We start from the raw sequence: 19,722 nt of genomic DNA on the forward strand, positions 1-19,722 counted from the left end.
ATAATGACATACCCGGTAGCGTGTTTCTAGAAGATGATTACTCTTCCCCCGCGCCTGATGCCGCTGTGTGTGTGACCTTGCGCCTCGTGACAAACCCCATCTCAGGTGCGCGGTGGCACTTTGGAAACACGCCGCCAGGCTGTCTTGTTTTATTGCTCACGGAAGGGGTGAGAGAGTGGCAGCGCGCTGTGCTTTGACTTTTTCAGTTACAAGTTTCTTTAATAAACAGTCACTCTCCCCTTCCACACGAGTGCAGCTGGAAACAGGGAAGAGGGAGTTCCCATCTAGTGAAGTCAAAGACCTGTTACAGCCAGAGCAGTACAAGATGCTACAATATTTCAGATACATAACATTTAAATTGTAGTATCTCTTCCTAGTGACAAAAAGTTAAAGGTAATAGATTGTCACAACAGGAAGCCGTTCTCCTGGCAGTGGATGTAATGAGATTGTCAGAAACACAAACCTAACTGTGATGTGGTCTGGAGATTGTAATCTAGTTTGGTCCTGCCCAAGAGCTAGAAAGCATGTTCTGAGAATTGTACACTATTTTTAAGTTATAGTATGTTATTATTTCTTTCCTCTAGGCAAAATTTCCTACTGCACTGTTGAATTTAGCTACCCACGTCCTTCCAACAATCGGATGTGTTTTCCTATTTGGTCTTTCAAATATTACTGTATTTAAAATTAAAAATCAAATATTCTTACCTTGGAATGTGCCTCCTCTCCGCCCTCACCCCGCCATCCCCAGTATAACAAACTATAGGATTTCTTTGCATGTGTGGGTTTAATGTTTAGTAAGCTTTTTTTCCCGTTCCTGTGTTCTCATAGCCAGCAATACAGGAATGCACAGAAGGCAAATCACGGACCTCTTGGACCAGAGCATCCAAGTCCATTCCCAGTGCTTTGTCATCACCTCAGACAACCGCTATATTCTCATCTGTGGCTTCTGGGATAAGAGTTTCCGCGTCTACTCGACAGACACAGGTACCTGTCGTATTCTTCGTCCGCGAACTGAAGTTTTCTCCAAGTAACATTGAGAGACTTAGAATGCTTTCTCCTCTTCTTCCTTCTAAATATTACAGAATTCTAAAGTTCATAAAATAAAGGAACGATGTGTTTTCCCAATTTACTGTTAATTTCAGCATGTTTTTTTTTAAGAGTCAGTGTTTTGTAGTAGATTTCTCACCCAAGCCTCATGCTTACAAATGAATGATTCACTGTGAAAGCGTAGGATGGCACGTAAATGCCATGTACACGTGTATATGCACAATCTCGTAGGTGCACACACACACGTGTGTGTGTATGTTCTCACTTTTGTATTATTTAAAGGATTTCTTTTCCCTACTGGAAATTCTCATTAGGTGTATTTGTTGGGAGTAGAAATCTTCCTCCACCCAGTTCTGCCCAGAATCTTGCTGAAATGAAATCTACACTATCATGAAGAAGAGTAGCTGACTACTGATTTTATGTGACAGCTCTTGTTAAAATATGAAAGTTTAAGTCTCTTTATTCATTTCCATGCATTTCCTTAAGGACAAACCAAGCTCAACTTGGTGTTATTACAGAAGATCCAATCCAATAAATGTATATAAATGTTTGCATATAGGAAATTAAGAAACATTGAAAGATTTAGTGGAATCTCTTTAGAATATTTTAGAAACTGTAGAGGATTAAGTAAACACACACACACACATGAATATTTTAAAATAATTGACACTATATATTAATGCATTAGAACTTGATAGGTACTGTGTAAGTAAATATTTCAGCTAAAGCAAAGCTTTATAATTTTTTCAGGTTTTATTTATTTTTAGAGAGGAAGGAAGAAAGGAAGAAAAAAGGAGAGAAATATTGATTGGCTGCCTCTTGTATGCTCCCTACTGGGGACCTGGCCCCCAACCCAGGCATGTGCCCTGACTGGGAATTGAACTGGCGACCTTTTGGTTTGCAGGATGATGCCCAGTTCACTGAGCCACACTGGTCAGGACTCTACAAATGTGTTGATTTAAATGTTTTTAATTGAAATTTCTAGTTTATTAAATGTTTTACAGCAAGTCATCTTTCAGTCTTGTTGGTAATGTTTATAAAGTGTATGAGCCCGTTATCCTGCCTTAGCAAGTACAGTGTATTGAAAAGGCAATGGCCAGCTATTGAAGGAGTTTGTCCTGAGTGTTTTCTTATGACAATAATGTAGCAGTATGAGGGAGGAGGGAAAATGGTTGAATATATATTGTTCATGGAATAAACCCTACTTGCTTTTAGTCATGACCCTATTTATTTTTTGTTTTATGAAATTGGTGATCTAGTTTTGTTTTTTTTTAATAATTTTTATCTTTATTCTATAGGTCCAGAAAGAAACATCATTATTTAAATCTTTCTGATTTGCTGGGCTTTTATTACACATTTAGGTCTATGAGGTTGATTATTGTAGAACCTAAAACTCCTCTAGAATTCTTAAAAACTGCAGTGGAGATCGATATATTCTCCTATAGTATCTGTATGATCATAATGAATGTTCTCTGATTTAATAATCAAATTTAAATATTAACCTTTTCTTTTACTATACGGTAATGACCACCCTCACATTGTTTGACCTCAGGTTGTGCTTCGTGTTTGCAAAAACTTTCAGATTGAAATTGTTTCATACTCTTAAAAGATTTTCTTGAACATCCCTATAGTACATAATGGTTTTTTATAGATTTTTGAAAATTATCTTTCCGTGTGTGTGCAGTAACACTCAGTCTTGGGTACACAGTTCCGTTAGTGTTGGCAGCGTCTGGAGCTCTGCAGCCTCCACCACACTGCAGGTGCAGAGGAACCTCCGGCCCCCCCAGGCCCCGCCCCCCTGCGCTGCCCCTTTGTAGTCGGCTCCGCCCCCACTGCCCCCTCTTTGCCTCCACTGATCTCTAGGATTGTGCCCTTTCCAGAATGTCGGATATGTGGAATTATATGTTATGGTAATCTCTGGTCTTGCCATTTGAGGGTTTTTGAGTTTGTCGCCCTTCCATATTGTTTTTAAAAGGTATTGACTATTAAATATTTGTAAAGCTAACCTCGCTTTATGTAATAGTTATACTTAAAGCTTACACTCAAACACAGTTCTTTAGAATTTACAAAGTTCCGTCACATTTCATTACAGCCTCACAATAATCCAGTGGGACAGACAAAATAGGTGCCCTTATCCCCATTTTTTCAGGTGATGAAACTGAGATTGAGAAAGCTTGACTTGCTGAAATTTGCATACATATTGGTGAATAGACCTGGGAGTTGGAGCCAGCTTCTGTTAATTCAGATGTAGCACGCTTTGGGATTATACCATGCTGCCTCATACAGGTGTTAGCTGCTGGTCATTGGGGTTAGTTTGGAAAACGCTCAGTTCTTAGTGTGTCTGCCGTGTTACGTCAGACTTAATAAAGTAGACAGCATTTCCTCCCCTCTTTCCAAACCCTCCAGTTTACTTTTTTTTCAAATTGTGTGTGTGTGTGTGTGTGTGTGTGTAAAACATTTTCATAATAAGTGGCCTTATTTTAAACTTCATGTTAATGGGACTGATTTGATTTGTTCGGTAAAAATATATATGGTGCTTGCCATAAAAGTGAAAAATTCTCAAACGATTGTCTTCGTATCTTTCTTAATATTTTGTATACAAACAAACTCTGATGCTAGTTTTATTTAAAATAGCTTAAGTTAGGGTAACTGCGTTCTTGACAATATGTGTATATTAAATGTACTCTCCTAAGTCTGGCAGAGAAGCAAGCAAAAAATTGTATGATCAATAATATGTAATGGCAAAGCTATCACAAGTGTTGAATTCAATTATATTTTAGCACATAAGCCAAAAAAAAAATCCTTCTCTTATTAGGTTTGGGAGGGGGAGAGGGAAGAAACACGGTTGTAACAGGAAATTCTTTTAACATAAATCATGTTTTCGGGACACAACCAGAACAGCAGAGGCAACAATAAAACCTTCCCTCAGCAGTGGGAATCATTTTCAGGCCACATTTTAGATTCAGTGGTGCAGAGTCCTGAGCTGGAATTTTTTTTATTTGTAGCACAGCTGTCAAATAAAACATTAACTAGAAAATTTGTTCTGTCAAAAAAAAAAGGGATATTCTAGTGCTCGTGGTAATATTTGATATTAGTGTGTGGAGAGGTGGACTGGTATTAAAGGAAACAAAAAATAAAGGTTGAGGAACACTTATGAGATTATCAGAAAATAATTTACCCAAAGAGCAGCAGGTATTTATATGCTGTGATTTATTTAGGAGGAGTGAACCTCAACCTCGTAGCAATAACATACATTGCCAAGAATGGCTGCCAGAACAGGAAAAAAGTAAACTTAAAAAAATAATGTTTTCCAGAGTTGAGCCCAAAGTATAAATTGTAGAGAATAAAATTAGTTTGTGTTAAAATATGAAACCCTTTAGATATAAATACTGAAACGTCACTCACCCATTTTGTTCTTCCCTGATGCCCAACCTAAATTTGTTCTACCTCATTTTTCTTACTGATCCCACTTTTGTATTTTTATAGTACTAATCACTGTTCCTAATTATGTATCTGTGTTTGTTTAATGTCTGTCTGCCCCACTGGACAGTCAGTGCTATGGGGGCAGGGACCATGTCTGTTTGCCACATCTGTTTACCACTGTGTAGATGTACGAGGGCCTCCTGTGTGGCACTTAGTAGATGCTCAGTAAATGTTTGTTGAATGAATAATCACTGTGATAACTTTTGGGGCAAAAATTAAAGCAGTGGAAATTTTTAGTTAAAAAAGAAACCAGTGACTTCGTATCCATTTTCCTGTCACTGATGTTCTAGATACACAGTGACGACTTAACTAATGAAACTTAGTAAATGAATTTTGGATAGTTGTCACATATTTATTCCATCCCACCTTTATAGATACAACTTTCTACTTTGTCCTCAGGTGAGTTGGAATCGACCCACATAGCTGAATGAACAGCTGCCTTTTTGCGAGCCTCCTGGTCCACGTGGGGGGCGCACTTGCCTTTCCCCTGCCCTGAGTACCGACAGTATCTTGTTGTAGTGACCTCACTCATTCTCAGTCCTGCAACCCACCGAGCTGATGGGTGTCGAGTCTTAAGTGAGCTCACTCTAAACAGCCTATTTAAGTCACTCCTAGTTTGCATGCTCTCAGCGTTTAGGTACAGGCCGAGCCAGACGTCGTTGCACATGCTCTGTGGTCAATAACAACCACGACAGTGCAGTTCTGTTTCCTTCCTAGTTAAAACTCACTGATTTAACCTTCGGTTTTCTAATCTGTAGTGAGAGTGCATTCACCTACCTAATTTCTCTCTCCTCCTTTGAAAGGCCCACCTGTAATTTAACCCCACCCATTTTACCATGAAATCTCTCCACTTTGTTCCACATGTAAACTGGAAATTATATGAAAATTATTACATTTTTATATTTAACTTATTTTCCATTTTTTATCTTGGAAAGTCTTGAATTCTTCTTACCACATTCTTTACAGATATAGCTACTTTTTAAAAGAAAATGTTTCAATGTTAGTTTAAAAGGCTGAAGAAATTCAGGAATGAATATTAACATTTTGCAAGTAAAGTACCTTCTTTGACTGAAGTCTTTATTCACAGAAGAAAATGTACTTTATTAACTTTGCAACTTGAAATTGAAATGAATCTGATTTTAAAGTTACTAGTGGTCATATACATGCAAGAGTGAACACACTGACTTTGACTTTCCATTGGATTTAAATAAAGTATATTTCAGTATTATATTTCTAAATTTGCAGCATTTGTAATAAGCTTTGTGTTTATTAAAATAGAAAATTAAAACAATTTAATGTAAATACTTTTTAGTTATATTTATTATTATTTTAAAAAGTTAAATATACTTAGATGCCAATACTTGAGACCTTAAGCTTTTAAATAGGTTATGATGTGTTCCAAGTTGAACACATGAACTTTTCAGTCATACTAGTTTTTTTCCAGCTTAGTGCTCTTTTTCCCTTGAACCATTCAAATTATAATTTTTGTGACCCCACTGAAACACTGATTTAAAAACTCATTATGAATACTAAAGGCAGACATTCTGTGACATCCATTTTAAAATTCTGTAGACATTGCAAAGAAAAATGTTAGCTAAAAACTATTGGGATGTAAGGGAAGGTCTGCTGTAGGTATTCAGTTCTTTGGACAAGTCTGTGTGAGTTATAGATACCAGAGCTGATGAAACCAAGGTAATAAAAGGCAGGGGCTTGACTGGGTTCTGACGTAATTCTGTGAAGGATCCATCCTGTGTTCGAAGCCCTAGACGTGTGTTAAGTGTATCGGGCCCCTCCCCCATCACCGCCAGTCTTTGCCGTTGGACCAACTGCCCTGATCTTCCTTGATTCTGTCATCAGCCCCCCCAAGGAAGTTTCATTATTCAGATGAAATGAAATCAAAGAAAGAATGACCTGGTTCCAATTGCAACCACAACGTATTAGTCCTTTTATCAAAACTTAGTTCTTGTAGTCCTGGTTTGAAAAAACAGAAGCTGTCCACAGTGACTTACATTGTCCTTGTGTAGATCACTTTTAAAAAGAAGAAGAAATGCATTAAATCTTGACTAACTGAGATGGGTTTTTATTAGTGACGTCTGAATTATAGAGTACATAGACAAGAGCAAGTAGGTTTTGTTGTGCTTTGGATCATGTAGAGCAACTTAAGACAATGTGGAAATGGTTCCAAATAAGGGTTCTCCTGGGTGTTTCATCGGTAAGTATGATTCATTAGTAACTTATAGTAGCTATTATAATGATATGGTCTCATGGTCCTTAAATATTGTTGTTTGAATTGAACTAGGCTTTGCCTTTCACCCTGACCAGGGTGGCTCAGTTGGTTGGGCATCGTCTGGCAAAGCAGAAGGCCGCTGGTTGGATTCCTGGTCAGGGCACATGCCTGGGTTGTGGGTTCGGTCCCCTGTCCAGGCACATGCAAGGGGTGACTGATGGATGTTTCTTTCCCACTTTTTCTCCCTCCCTTCCCCTTTCTCTATAAATAAACATTACTTAATTAAATTAAAAAGCAAGAAATGGTTTTTGCCTTTCAAAAATACTATTATCACCATTCAACTGGGGTTTTTTTGTTAGTGTTACTACCCAAAGAAAACTTTTAGGTCAGACTAGATCAAATATTATTGTAAAATCTGAATTATCAGAATCTGAGTTAATAAGGCTTTATGATCTTACTAAGTGAAATGCTCACTGGGAATTTTAAAAAATTAATAGCAATTTTAAAGAAAATTGTTTTGTTTTTCAGGCAAATTGGTTCAAGTTGTGTTTGGCCATTGGGATGTCGTCACTTGCCTCACCCGTTCTGAGTCATACATTGGGGGAAATTGCTACATTCTCTCAGGATCACGTGATGCAACCCTTCTGCTCTGGTACTGGAACGGGAAAAGCAGTGGGATCGGAGATAACCCAGGCAGTAAGTGCAGTTTATTTTATAAGTAAACTTTTATAAGCAACATGCAATATAACACTTTTCAGTGAATTTATCTTTTTCATCATCATGAAAGTGAAACTGGATTATCAAGTAGTTTTAATTTCTTAACTTAAAATTTAAGAAATACCTAGATAGCCTCATCATTGACATTTTGTGTCCACTGATAATTCACATCCAAGTGTGAAACCTGATTTCTCATATTATAAGTTATTCTCATGGTCTGAAAATGCCAGTTCTTCATTGTAAATGGCTGTCGTCACATAGAATCGAGGTGTTTCATTCATGAACAATAAGATAAACATAAAAAGTACAATCACATATTATCTTGTTTATTGAATTCATATTTTAAAAGAGCAAAAGAAATTATGATTTCATGGAAACAAACCGGTCTTTATAAAAAATATGCTGTCGTTTCCATATTAAAAGTAAAGCAGGTCATAAAAGGCCAATATGGAATATTCAAATGGCTCTTGGTTTTTCAGATGGGAAATGAAAATGTTCACCAACAGCCTTAAACATCTTTATGAAACTATGCTGAAGGCAGTAAAACAAAAAATGTGTAACCATTTAAAATTGTAATTCACAGAAGGCAAAAAAGGAAGCAGCTACCATTAAAACCAATCGCACACAGCTGCAGAAAAGAAATGGCTTTAGAAAAACACATTAAGAAGTAGGAAAAAACAATTAAAGGGACCACCTGAAAAATGAGAATTTAATTAAAATGATTATGACAACACTGAAGAGTTCCTGCAAAAATAGCTTTAGATTTTTACTTCACAAGGCAGAGCTTTTTAGCTGCTCTTAAATATTTACAGTTTCTTAATGCAAAGCAAATCGCCATGCGTTTGGTTAAGGAAGGATCGTGTAGTTCCCAGTTACTTGACCTGAGTCCTGTGGCACTTCCGTCACTGGGGCCCGGATCCTGGAACCGTCCGAGTACGTCAGAGTCTGTCGTATTTTGGGTTGACATCTTCACGTCGTGCTCATTAAATGTGGGCTGTGTGTATGAAGGTGAAATCTTATCGTTGAAAGCCAGTCCAGTTTTAAAAGATGTCTGTGCAAAGGATTTTATCAGAGCTGGTTCTGCTTTGTTTGTATTTTGTTTGGAGTGGTTTTTATGCAGTGAACCTCTGTTGTGTATTTCATATTTTAATCAAGTCACAGGTAATTCCCTATACAAACAGAATATGAAAAATAACTTTAAAGCTGCAATGTCATGGATAATACAGCTGTGATCAGATTTTAGGGAGTGTCTATGTGGGGGCTAGTGTGCATGTGTGTATTTCACATATTTACACAGACATGTCCATTTTATATACAGTTACGGTAATGTTTTAAAATATGTAAACTTTAAGGATTTCGTTTTTCACATTCTTTTGAAAAGCACTTCATGTTCTTTTCATTGTGGATCCTCAGATTCCACTCCTTTTCCTTTCTGACCTTTTAGGATGAGACACTACTTGCGATTTCTTTTTTCCTGTGTCTACAAACTCAGTTATTGAGATTCACTAAAGGAATTCAGGCAAACCTAGATTTGACGTAGGTAATAAACATATCATTTTGTTATTTATCTGAAAAAAATTAAGGAAGAACTTCTTGCCTTGAAATAGTGCATGATGTTTCATGCACATATAGCTATTCAAATGCAAGAAAAAAATGGATTTCTTGTTTTTTTTCCTTAACCTAATCTTGTTCTATATGTTATTACCAATCTGTAATCTGAGAAGTAGCTAAAGGCTTATAGCTACACTTATAGGTAATTGTTACATTGCACAGATGTAAGCATATTTTAAAACTAAAAATACTCAGCTTTTCCAGAAGAATGAAATATATTTTTATATATCTCAATACTTTATGAATCACCCTAGAGATGATTTTTACATCCATGTACTCTAACAAAATGCATCAAGTAGAATTGACCACATTCTGGAGTTTGGAGTGAAACAAACCTGAGTTCTAAGCTTTGCTGTGGTCCTTCTGTCTTGTCTGCAAAATGAAAGCAACAATAGTAACTGACTTAAGGTGTTACCAGAAGCCCTGGATGCTTAGAGCAAATAAATCACCACACAAACACCATCTTGTTGGCATTAGAGTATATATTATAATGTTATATTTTTCATAAAGCACTTCATCTGTACCCTCTCATTGTCTGCAGTATGGTGGACATTAACTCCTAGCAGTGCTGGAAATGCAAAGAAAATAAAAGAACAACATAACAGCACAGCTAATAAAAATTTTAGAAAATTGTAATGCATCTTGACTAAATTAAATTACCTTTCTCAAAGGGAAACTCGTCCTTTCTGGCCTTTTTCTAGTGTCTGATGTCCCAATTTAATTTTGCTTTAGCTTTGAAGGGAGAATCTGGGAGAAAGACAAATAGGCACTTTTTCACATAATGAGAATTTCCACACATTAGAATAGAAAAATGAACAAGCCACTCTAAGCTTTTCAAAACAAAATGACAAAAAAAAAAAGACATTTGTACCGTGTGTTTTAAGCATTCGTGCAAGCTGGATCGGGTTTTCTGAGCCTCTGGCTCTCTGACGGCTCCTCGATGCAGCCGCAGGAGTCAGAGGCTTTCAGATGAGGACTTCGGGCTGTGCTCATTCCCGGGTCGCATCTGTCGGAGGCCGTGCGCCCGTCCTTTCAGAGATGGCCAGGCTTGTGTACCTGTGATTGCGGTGTGGTCCCTGCACGCACGCCGCGCCTCCACTTAAATGTTTGAATTTAGGCTTTTTCCTGCTTGAAGGGAAAATGGGGAAATTAAAGAAAACTAGGCTGTTGCGTTTTCTGTGTTTCATAGGTCTCATTCAAGTATTTTGTTTTTGTTTTTATTTTAAAAATTATGACAATGAGGCTAGTAATTTTACTTGCTAGGGTCATAAGCCTACACCATTTTCTACTAATCTTAGTGCTGTATGTAAAGTTGAGAGCTTTATTACTATTTTTTAAATCACGTCGCACGATATTAATATGAAAACTGCCTGGGAAACATCAGGCTAATTCTGACGGGGTGGAATCTGCACGTAGTGTCACTTGGGGCAGGTGAAAGGACGCACGTGTTCTATGCAGTCTGCCGAGATGCTGTGGCAACAGCCTTGTTTTCCCGTGCAGCACATAGGTTTCCATCTTTGACTCTGCCGTCTCGCGATAGTTGTTTCCTGTGGAATGCAGTTTTCTGAATGAGAAGAAAATTGAGGTCGGATTCCATTTAGTGGTGAATTTTTTAAGTAAATTCAACCAAAAACATTTCAGTGAAAGGTGTTTTTTGTTTGGGAGCATCTCTCTGCCCAGGTGCCCTGTGTGTTTCAGGACCAGATCTTGTCCACTGAAAGGCTTTTCTTGAAATACTCCTTTTTCCTTTTAAATAAGTCTGCCCAGCCTGTCCATTTCCAAATGGTGGAGAGAATGTTTCCCAGTGCATGCCACTGACATTTAAATACTTTAGCACTTTGAAATGATCTTAAAAGGAAGATAAAAATTTACAAAACGGTTGTTATTTGTCCACCATTTTATATTAATAGATCATGAAATTAAATGCTTATTAATAGTAAATATTTAAGTATTTTTATGTATCTGAGTAATTTCTTGAAAGCCACAATTTTTTAGCTTTAGAAGCGAATGGTTGCTGATTGGGAGGGTGTTGCACAGATTTGTGTGTGGAGTATTTCAGTAAAGTAGTTTTCCATTCTCACGTTCTGTTTTTGATTTGATTGAAAGGTGGCATTTTTTTTTCTCTCTGCAATCAGACATGCTAATCTATGTCAGCTTTCTCCTTTATGGGAATGGCGTCTACTGAAAAAAAAAAAAACAACTAGGTTTTTTTTTATAACACCAGGATTCTGTTCTTTAAGAATATTTCAGCACCGTTAATTAGAAAGAAGGTTTTATTAACCACAAGGCTCGCACTAACAGACCACAGAGCTGTTTGTTAAAGTACTGTATGCCATAGCCGCCCTGCTTTCTTTCTCTGTCTAAAACTTCATTCTGTTAGACTCTCATCAATCACTCCAGTCATTACCGTAAATCCTACTGTTGTTAATTTTACTAGTATCACCCTAATGAGACATTCCTGCTATAATTAAAAATGAATTCTAACTTTAAGGCATTCTAAATTTTTTTTTAATGAATTTAGAATGATCTTGCCATATGACCATAAATACCACTGATATGTATATAGACTACTCATCAAGTCGGTAACAGAAGTTGTATCATCCAGGTGTGAATTATTTACTGGTTGCCCCCGTGCATGTCTTATGCATATGTATAGTGTGTGCACATATTTAGAAATTATGTTATTTTTATCATAAAGCCTACTAAGTTTTATTGAAGCCACTGATAAATCCTTATTCTTTGTCTTGCCAAAATAAGGTAGCCATGACACAAACTGTGCATGTCCTAGAGCACCATCTGCTGGATCCACTTGGGCACTTACTGTTTGTAGATCGGGAAATCACTCCTTGATAAGACAGGTGGACTTTGTTTTTAATGCCTGTGATGCAAATATTATTTATGGGTCACAAATGTCCAGATATGTGCATTTGTGCTGAACCATGAGTTTGTAGAACAGCTGACTTTCTTCCTTCTTTTGCCCTGTGCTGACATGAATTTGAAGCAATAATAAATATTCTGTTTAAGGAAAAAGTAAGCAAAATATATGCCTAATGAAACAAAGCATCACAGTTTGTCATGAGATAGAAATTCTTGTCATTGATCGCGGGTCTTCAGTAAGCCGCAGTTGGAGAAAATCGTTTGGGTGATACTTTTAGATTTCTTACATTCACTAGATTCTGGATGTGAAAGCAGTGCTTGCAACAAGCAGCCTTTTCCCGTCTGGGACGTGACTCCCGATTCGCCTCTTTGTCAAGAACGTGCATTCTCGCGTGTGCCTCATCAAGAGCTCTCCTTGTGGCTCTGGTTTTGGTGTGCACTGTTGTACTAACACTAAGACTGCCCCGTCTTTTTTTTTTTTTTGAAGAATTCATCAAGTAGGGTTTGAAACAATATGTTGGCAGTGTTCGGGTTCAGGTGACATTAAAACTACATCTATGAAATTCTCCAGAAGGAGCAGGATGTTTAGTGCTCCATGATGTAATGCAGGCCCTCAAGTTCCAGCAAAACAACTCTGTATTTACTGCTTGTAACTAATAGTAGATGTGGTAAAAGGAATTATATTCATATGGCAAATGAATACAACCCTAATGTGCACCATATGCAGAGTGGTGGGGTGATGTGCCAATATATCACATTTATTTACCTTGTTTAGTTGCAGAGAAAAATGACTATACCATTCAGCCTGTAGGCTAAAACCGTATAAATATGAGAACAGAAGAACTGATGATTTATGCCCTCAAATTGAAACTGAGTGTCTTTATACGTAGACTTGCATAGTGCCACCCCAAAGAAAGTTGTTTGTCTAATACTTTATGCTCAGATAGGAAGTATAATTTCAAACAAACGCTGGAATTAATCTAAGAAGGTACAGATTCTCTGTAGTCAACTAAGTATCGTGGTTGTATAGGCTCTCAAGGAAAATTCCATATGTCCTCTTTCATTTAATTAGGACTGAATATGGTCTGAAATAGTAAGCTACTTTCTCCCCGCTTTGTAAGCTGAACGGGATTCTTCCGCTTTTAGAATATTGCATGAGTGTGTGTGTGTGTGTGTGTGTGTGTGTGACATTATTATAGAACTACTAAGGATACATTTAATTGATACCTCCTGGAAAAACATATTAGACTGACTTTATCGCCTTCTAAAGAGTTGGCTTCGTTAGAAGAATTATATGACAGCTTTGTGCAGATGTGCCTCATACTGTGCTCTAGGTACTCCTGAGAATTTATGGAGACCCATTTTTACATGAAAGTAAGTATTTAGATGCTTCTGTTGATTTCTTTTACAAAGTAGCAATTGCCCTATCTTTTAATTTTTCTCGCATTCAAATAGGTTCAGTCAGACTTCTGATTTTTGGATTTGAAAAAACAGTCCTTGGAACTCATCCTCCCTCTCATGGCACAGGGCTTCATGACTGTTGAGCTTTTGAGCTTTTTTTACTGTAGTTTGTAACTTCCTGCAACTGAGAGACTGCTCCATTTCATGGGGTCGGTGGGGCCCGGATGTTTCCTTTTTTAACTAAGAGATAATTGACATATGACATTATATTTGTTTCAGGCATGCAGTATGATGATTTCATGTCTGTATATATTGCAAAATGATCACCATAATTTGTCTGGTTAACATCCATCACCACACAGTTACAGTTTTCCCCCGTTTGTGAGAACATTTAAGCTCTCTTAGCAACGTTCAGATATACAGTACAGCGTTAATTACAGCCACCACACTGTACATTATGGTCGCAGGACTGACTGACTTTATACATGGAAGTTTGTGCCTTTGACTGCCTTTGCCTGTTTCCCCCACTCCTGCCTTTGGCAACCACCAGTCTGTTCTCTGTATCTACAAGGGGTTTTTTGTTGTTGTTCTTTTCTTTTCTAACATTTCTCATATAAATTTGATTCTACAGTAGTTGTCTTTTTCTGCCTGACTGACTTAGCATGATGCCCAGGTCTGTCCATATTGTCTCAAGTGGTAGGTTTCCTTTCCTTTTTTTTTAATGGCTGAACAATATTCGCTGGGTATATAAACCACATTTTCAGTAGGAGTCAGAAAACTGTACTTGAACAACAATTAAAATAAAAAAATAAATAAAACACGTTTTCTTTATCGATCTGTCCACCACTGGACCCTTAGGTTGTTTCCATGTCTGACTGCTACTAATAATGCTGCACTGGACACAGTGGACGCCGGTGTCTTCAAGTTAGTGGTGGTGTTTTCTCTGGATAAGTATCCAGGAGTGGGATTGCTGGATTGTGCGGTAGTTCTGTTTTTAATTCTTTGAGGAACCTCTGAACTGTTTTTCTTAGCGGCTGCACCAGCTTACATTAACAGTGCCCAAGGGTTCCCTTTTCTCCACATCCTTGCCAACCTTTTCATTTCTCGTCTCTTTGATAATAGCCATTCCAACAAGTGTTATGGTGATGCTCACTGTGGTTTTGAGTTGCATTTCCCTGATGATTAATGATGTGGAACACCTTTCATGTACCTGTTGGCCATTTGTATGTCTTTGGAAAAATGTCTGTTCGTATCCTCTGCTCATTTTTTTTAAGATTTTATTTATTTATTTTTAGAGAGGGAAGGGAGGGAGATAGAGAGAGAGAGAGAAACATCAATGTGCGGTTGCTGGGGGTTATGGCCTGCAACCCAGGAATGTGCCCTGGCTGGGAATTGAACCTGGGACACTTTGGTTCCCAGCCCGTGCTCAATCCACTGAGCTACGCCAGCCAAGGTCTCTGCTCATTTTTTAATCATACTGTTTTTCTGGGGTGGGTTTTGTTTTTTTTTGTTATTGAGTTGTATGAGTTCTTTAAATATTTTGGCTATTAACCCTTTATCAGATGTATGATTTGCAAATATTTTCTCCTGTTCCATAGCTTGCTTTTTCATTTTGTTGATGGTTTTCTTTGCTCTGCAGAAGCTTTTCCTTTTGATTTAGGCCCCACTTGTTCATTTTTTGCTCCTGTTGCCTTTGCTCTTGGGGTCAAATCCAGAATGTTGCAAAATAGCTAAGGATGTGAAAACCCTCTATAGTTTTCACTAGAGCCTAATTTATGTATCTTTGACAAAGGAAGCTTAAAAATGTTAAGGAGGACATATTACAAAGAATTTCATGTGACTTGGGTATTTAGGATAGATAAAAATAGTTTCAAATTTTGATTACTGTTCATAAAATCATAATCTTCATGTTGCATATCAGCAAATATGGATAAGGTTGCATTTCAGTACCTGTTCCAACTTGGATGCAGAAGTTTATACTGTTTATGTTACTAGGCACCCATATGCAGCTATAAAGCTATCATTGAATTAGAGCCAGAGACAAGCCTCTCAATGGGGAATCAAAAATGAAAAATCTCGAGAAAGGAGGAAGAGTTGAGCAGTACATCAGATAAGTTTGATAGATCCACACGATGAAACGCCGTGTAGCCATTAACGTACGAGTCTGTGACAGCGACATGGAAGGACGTGCTCTTGGTGGTGTTAAGTGTAAAAGATCAGCAACCTCTGTGCACAGTACATTTTAGGTGTTTCTGTCCGTGTGTGTATACCCTGTATTCTCTGTATATTTTTGCATAGAAAAGTGTCTGGAATGGTAGCCAGCAAAATGTTAGCAGTGGTTATTTATAGATGGATAGTGGACTTTGGAGGCAGTTTTTCATCATATTTTTTACAATGTACTAATTTACCTTAATGTTTTTTGATAAGCATGTATTACTTTGATAATCCGAGACAGTAAAGATATTTGGGAGAAAAATACCTAATGTACCTTACAGTGTACCTTCACTTCCTGCTCTAGGCTTCTAGATACTAGTTGTATCAGAATGTACATGGATGGTCAGGTAAGGTTTGAAAGTCTAAGAAAAGGATGAATGGGAGAAATCAAAGTATAATTTTTAGAAATCAAGGTCTATTTCTTCCTCAACCAAAATAATAATAATAATAATAATAATAACAATAATAGTAACAGCCACCTCTAATTGGCGTTAAGCAGCACAGAATTAGATACTGTCCTTTTGCTGAAAGGAGTGTCTGCAGCAGAGGGTGGAGACATGCATCCTGCTGCTGCTGCTGCTGCTCCTCCTCCTCACAGGGTGCTCCCGGCACGCCAGGCACCGTGCTAAGCCCTTCACACACTAGCTCCTTAATCCCCATAGTAGTCCTCTGTGGTCACTACTGTTGCCCTTGTTTTAGAGCTGAGGTGCAGAAGGATTATAAATATGCCTTTACTTTTTCTCCTGACCTTGAAGCTCCTGCGTCCTACTCTGACTATGAGAACGCGCCCAGGGCGGGTCACAGAGCAGGCAGTGCCAGAGCCTGTGTCCAAACTCAGGTCTTTAGGCCAGCGGCACCGTTCTTAACCACTGAGCTGCGCTGCGTTGTGTTTTCAGCGTGGCTTTAATTGGGCTCTAGGGTGGACACCATGTGATGCAACCCTGTCACTCACTAAAGCTCTCAGTAGCTACGAAGGACAATATGGAGATGATTTTGTTATACTGCGTTCTTATGAAAGTATATGTCATGATAGGATTTTGTATTTTTTCATAATTACACACTAAGGGTTATACTTTATGTATACAATTATAGGTGCATATTTATACAAATCCATTTTCTAATGTAGTCTTAAAGGATGATTCCATTGTCATAAACTTATATATATAAACTATATATACCGTGTATGTTATATATAATTACATATATCTTAGGGAAAAGATTATAAACCAAGATTATTAATTATAATTAATTTGTATACCAATATTATCTTGTCTTGCATTAATACTTTTAATATTATTTACAAGAGGAAGCTACCCAAATTTACTACCTGATGGTTGCCACACCCTTAATGTAGCTACAGCTTTCTTCTGTAGTCTATATGTTTAACCAAATTAACGCTTTTTTCACCAAAGAGACCATGATGAATGGAGAGGAGGGGGAAGAGTTGCTGGAGATAGAATGAACAGAACAAATTTCATACAGTTTCTCTTTGCATAATTAAATCATAGTGTATAATGCCCATTGAAAAATTAGGAAGTGCAGAGCAACAGACTGACAGTTGTCAGAGGGAAAAGGAGAGTTCGGGGGCTGGGCGCAAAAGATGAAGGAAAAACATTGTCACGGACAACAGCATGGTGATCACCAGAGAAAAAGGAAGGTGGGGCGGTGGAAGAGGGTGAAGCGGGGATAAGTGGTGACGGAAGGAGACCTGACTTTGGGTGGGGAGCAGACGATACAATAGACAGACGATGTGTTAGGGAATTGTAGTCCTGAGACCCGTATATGCTGAGGTCTGTCCACAGGCATCCAGCCATGTAAACTGTTGTAGTTATATTAACAATCACTGGACTTTTTCTGGAGGGTCCTTGTAATTTTATTAATCAGTGTTACCCCAATAAATTCAATAAAAATTAAGACAAAAATTACGATGTGAATGGGACAGGTTTAAGAAACATTTAACAACTAGCCTCATTTCCACTTAAGAAAAGTCACTTTCTTTCTTGATTTACCATTATGGTGAGCCATGTGAGAAAGCTGAGCATTCAATTTTTACATGATTTTTTTCCTCAATGAATGCTCTCGAGTAGTCAGAATGTAATTACGATGGAACAAAAGGCACGTGCAACACAGAACTATCCATCTTTAGGAAATGACTGGCATATAATGTACAATAGTGTTTTTAAAGGTATATATAATAATTATGCATTTAGGTTTTTTAACATATTTTCTTTTGAAATGGGTATTCTATTGAAATGATTTTTTTTAACAAAGCCAAATTTCATATTTTGGTGTTAGATTTTACTAATGTGGAAAATTATATCATTTGTTTTCATTTGAGGACTTTATTAATTGATGTTAAATATTAATTTTTAAAAATCCAGCTATAATAGTTTGGACTTCTGTAATAGTATGCCTTTTGGAACTTTCCAATTATACATATAGTTATATATATTTATTTATATATTTTTGCAGGTTTACGGGGAGTTCAACAAAGCCTGACCCAGTGACCATTTAAAATCAAGTCACTTACAAATACAGGCCATATTTTACTCCCCTACTTGATTTCACAATGCATCGCACATAATATATACCCAATAAATGTTACAAAGTGGATTAAGACTATAGGAATAAATGAGTAAACAAATGGGAAATGTTAGCTTCTGGCCCAGGAATCTTCTAAACCAGCTATTTTCAACCAGTGCACCGCAAGAATTTTTAAAACACGCAGTACCTCACTGTTCAGTCAGGGGTACTGTCCTCTCTTCCCTGAGACTGTCAGATTTAAACAAATGACGGCCACCAATGCCACAATAGTTGTTGGGTGTGAATGAATCAAAATTATACCTACGTTTTTGTCAGATTGGCAAAAACTAAATTTTTTGGTATGCCACAGAATCTTAGTCATTGGTTTATGTGTGCCATGAGATTAAAAGAAAAGGTTGAAAATTGCTAAGTATTAAGTGGAAGAACTAGTTTCATTTCTCCAAAACTAAGAATAAAGAAATGTTGAACTGCACTTTGTTTTATAATTGATGTATTAAAAAATGGTGAATGGGTGAAGGGATTCTCTCACTGCTAAAAACGTATTTAAATGGCTAATGAGAACTTCACAATGCATTGTAAGGTACTTTAATTTTCATAAGACTGAGGAGATGAGGCCAGAAATACCAAGAACTTGATTCATTTTTTAGAATGTGACTTGGAATTTGCCAGAAACGTGTGCCAGGTCTCTCTTTACCTGGATTATGAATCCCCTTTGCCTTGATGGAGACAGAGCTTTTGAAATATTTTCCTCATTGGATACTAATGAGCAGGACACTAAAGAGGTTACTGTTTGCTCTTCTCCTCCTCTCAGGGACAGCTTTAAGTGGCTCAGAGTCCATCTGAGAGAGAAATACACCTAGTACTATGAGGGCACCCAAGAATGCCCTCTAAATAAAAACATTTGTTGTTCTGCCTAATGGTGTAAAACATTTCACCTAATATTTTAAACACAGATCCACTGTAAATGCTGAGTGGGCATTATGAGGTCTGGCACGGCTTACACGCAGGCTGAACCCGTGCGGGGGTGGGGGTGTGTAAGGTGGTGGTGCTACGCAGTGCCACGCACAGAGAAGAGCACGTCGGTGAAAACTGGTGTGCGCAGGTGTCCAAGGCAGGGTTTGGGCTGTCTTTAATCTCCTTCGCCTTGTCCGTCCTCCTTTGAGGCCATCTGTAAAGATGCGCCAAGGATCCCTTTCAGCCTTTGGCTGGGATTTGCATCAGTAGTCATCGTAAACCTGCTGTCTGGACAAAGGCGCCCTTCCCTTTGAAGTAATTGCCCCAGCTTTTCAAAGCAGTCCTAGAGTCTGTCCTCTTTTTCTTTCTGGTTTTCTTTAAGATGAGTTTGAAGTGTAGCCCCTTAAACTAGCAGCAAGAGAAATTTTTCTCTCAGCTGTATTGAAAGCCATGACGATCTTTCCAGCACTAAGGCTTTCAAAGGTTCCCAAGGGAGTCTGTTCCTCTTTGGGGTGGAACTTTTGGTAGATCCTACTATCTCCGAAAGTAAAAGGGGAGACTTTTTATATCCATTAACTACTGCAAATTTTTATCATAGAATTAGCTTGATATTTTCCAGAAGACTCTGCCTCCCCCCATTATTTATT

At 37.7% G+C, this 19,722-nt stretch overlaps 1 protein-coding gene across 4 annotated transcripts in view; it reads left to right on the forward strand.

The window, feature by feature from the left end:
- LRBA (LPS responsive beige-like anchor protein) overlaps positions 1–19,722 on the forward strand; it is a 513,768-nt gene that overhangs the window by 483,228 nt on the left and 10,818 nt on the right. For all 4 annotated transcript variants that reach the window (XM_045831330.1, XM_045831331.1, XM_045831332.1 and 1 more), the window contains 2 exons: positions 829–984; positions 7,286–7,453. In XM_045831330.1, the coding sequence (XP_045687286.1) occupies positions 829–984; positions 7,286–7,453 (324 nt within the window). The remainder of the gene's footprint in view (positions 1–828; positions 985–7,285; positions 7,454–19,722) is intronic.

This window comes from Phyllostomus hastatus, unplaced genomic scaffold (assembly GCF_019186645.2).
Source record: "Phyllostomus hastatus isolate PE091 unplaced genomic scaffold, TTU_PhHast_1.1 phas_contig_159, whole genome shotgun sequence".
Taxonomy (NCBI): Eukaryota; Metazoa; Chordata; class Mammalia; order Chiroptera; family Phyllostomidae; genus Phyllostomus; species Phyllostomus hastatus.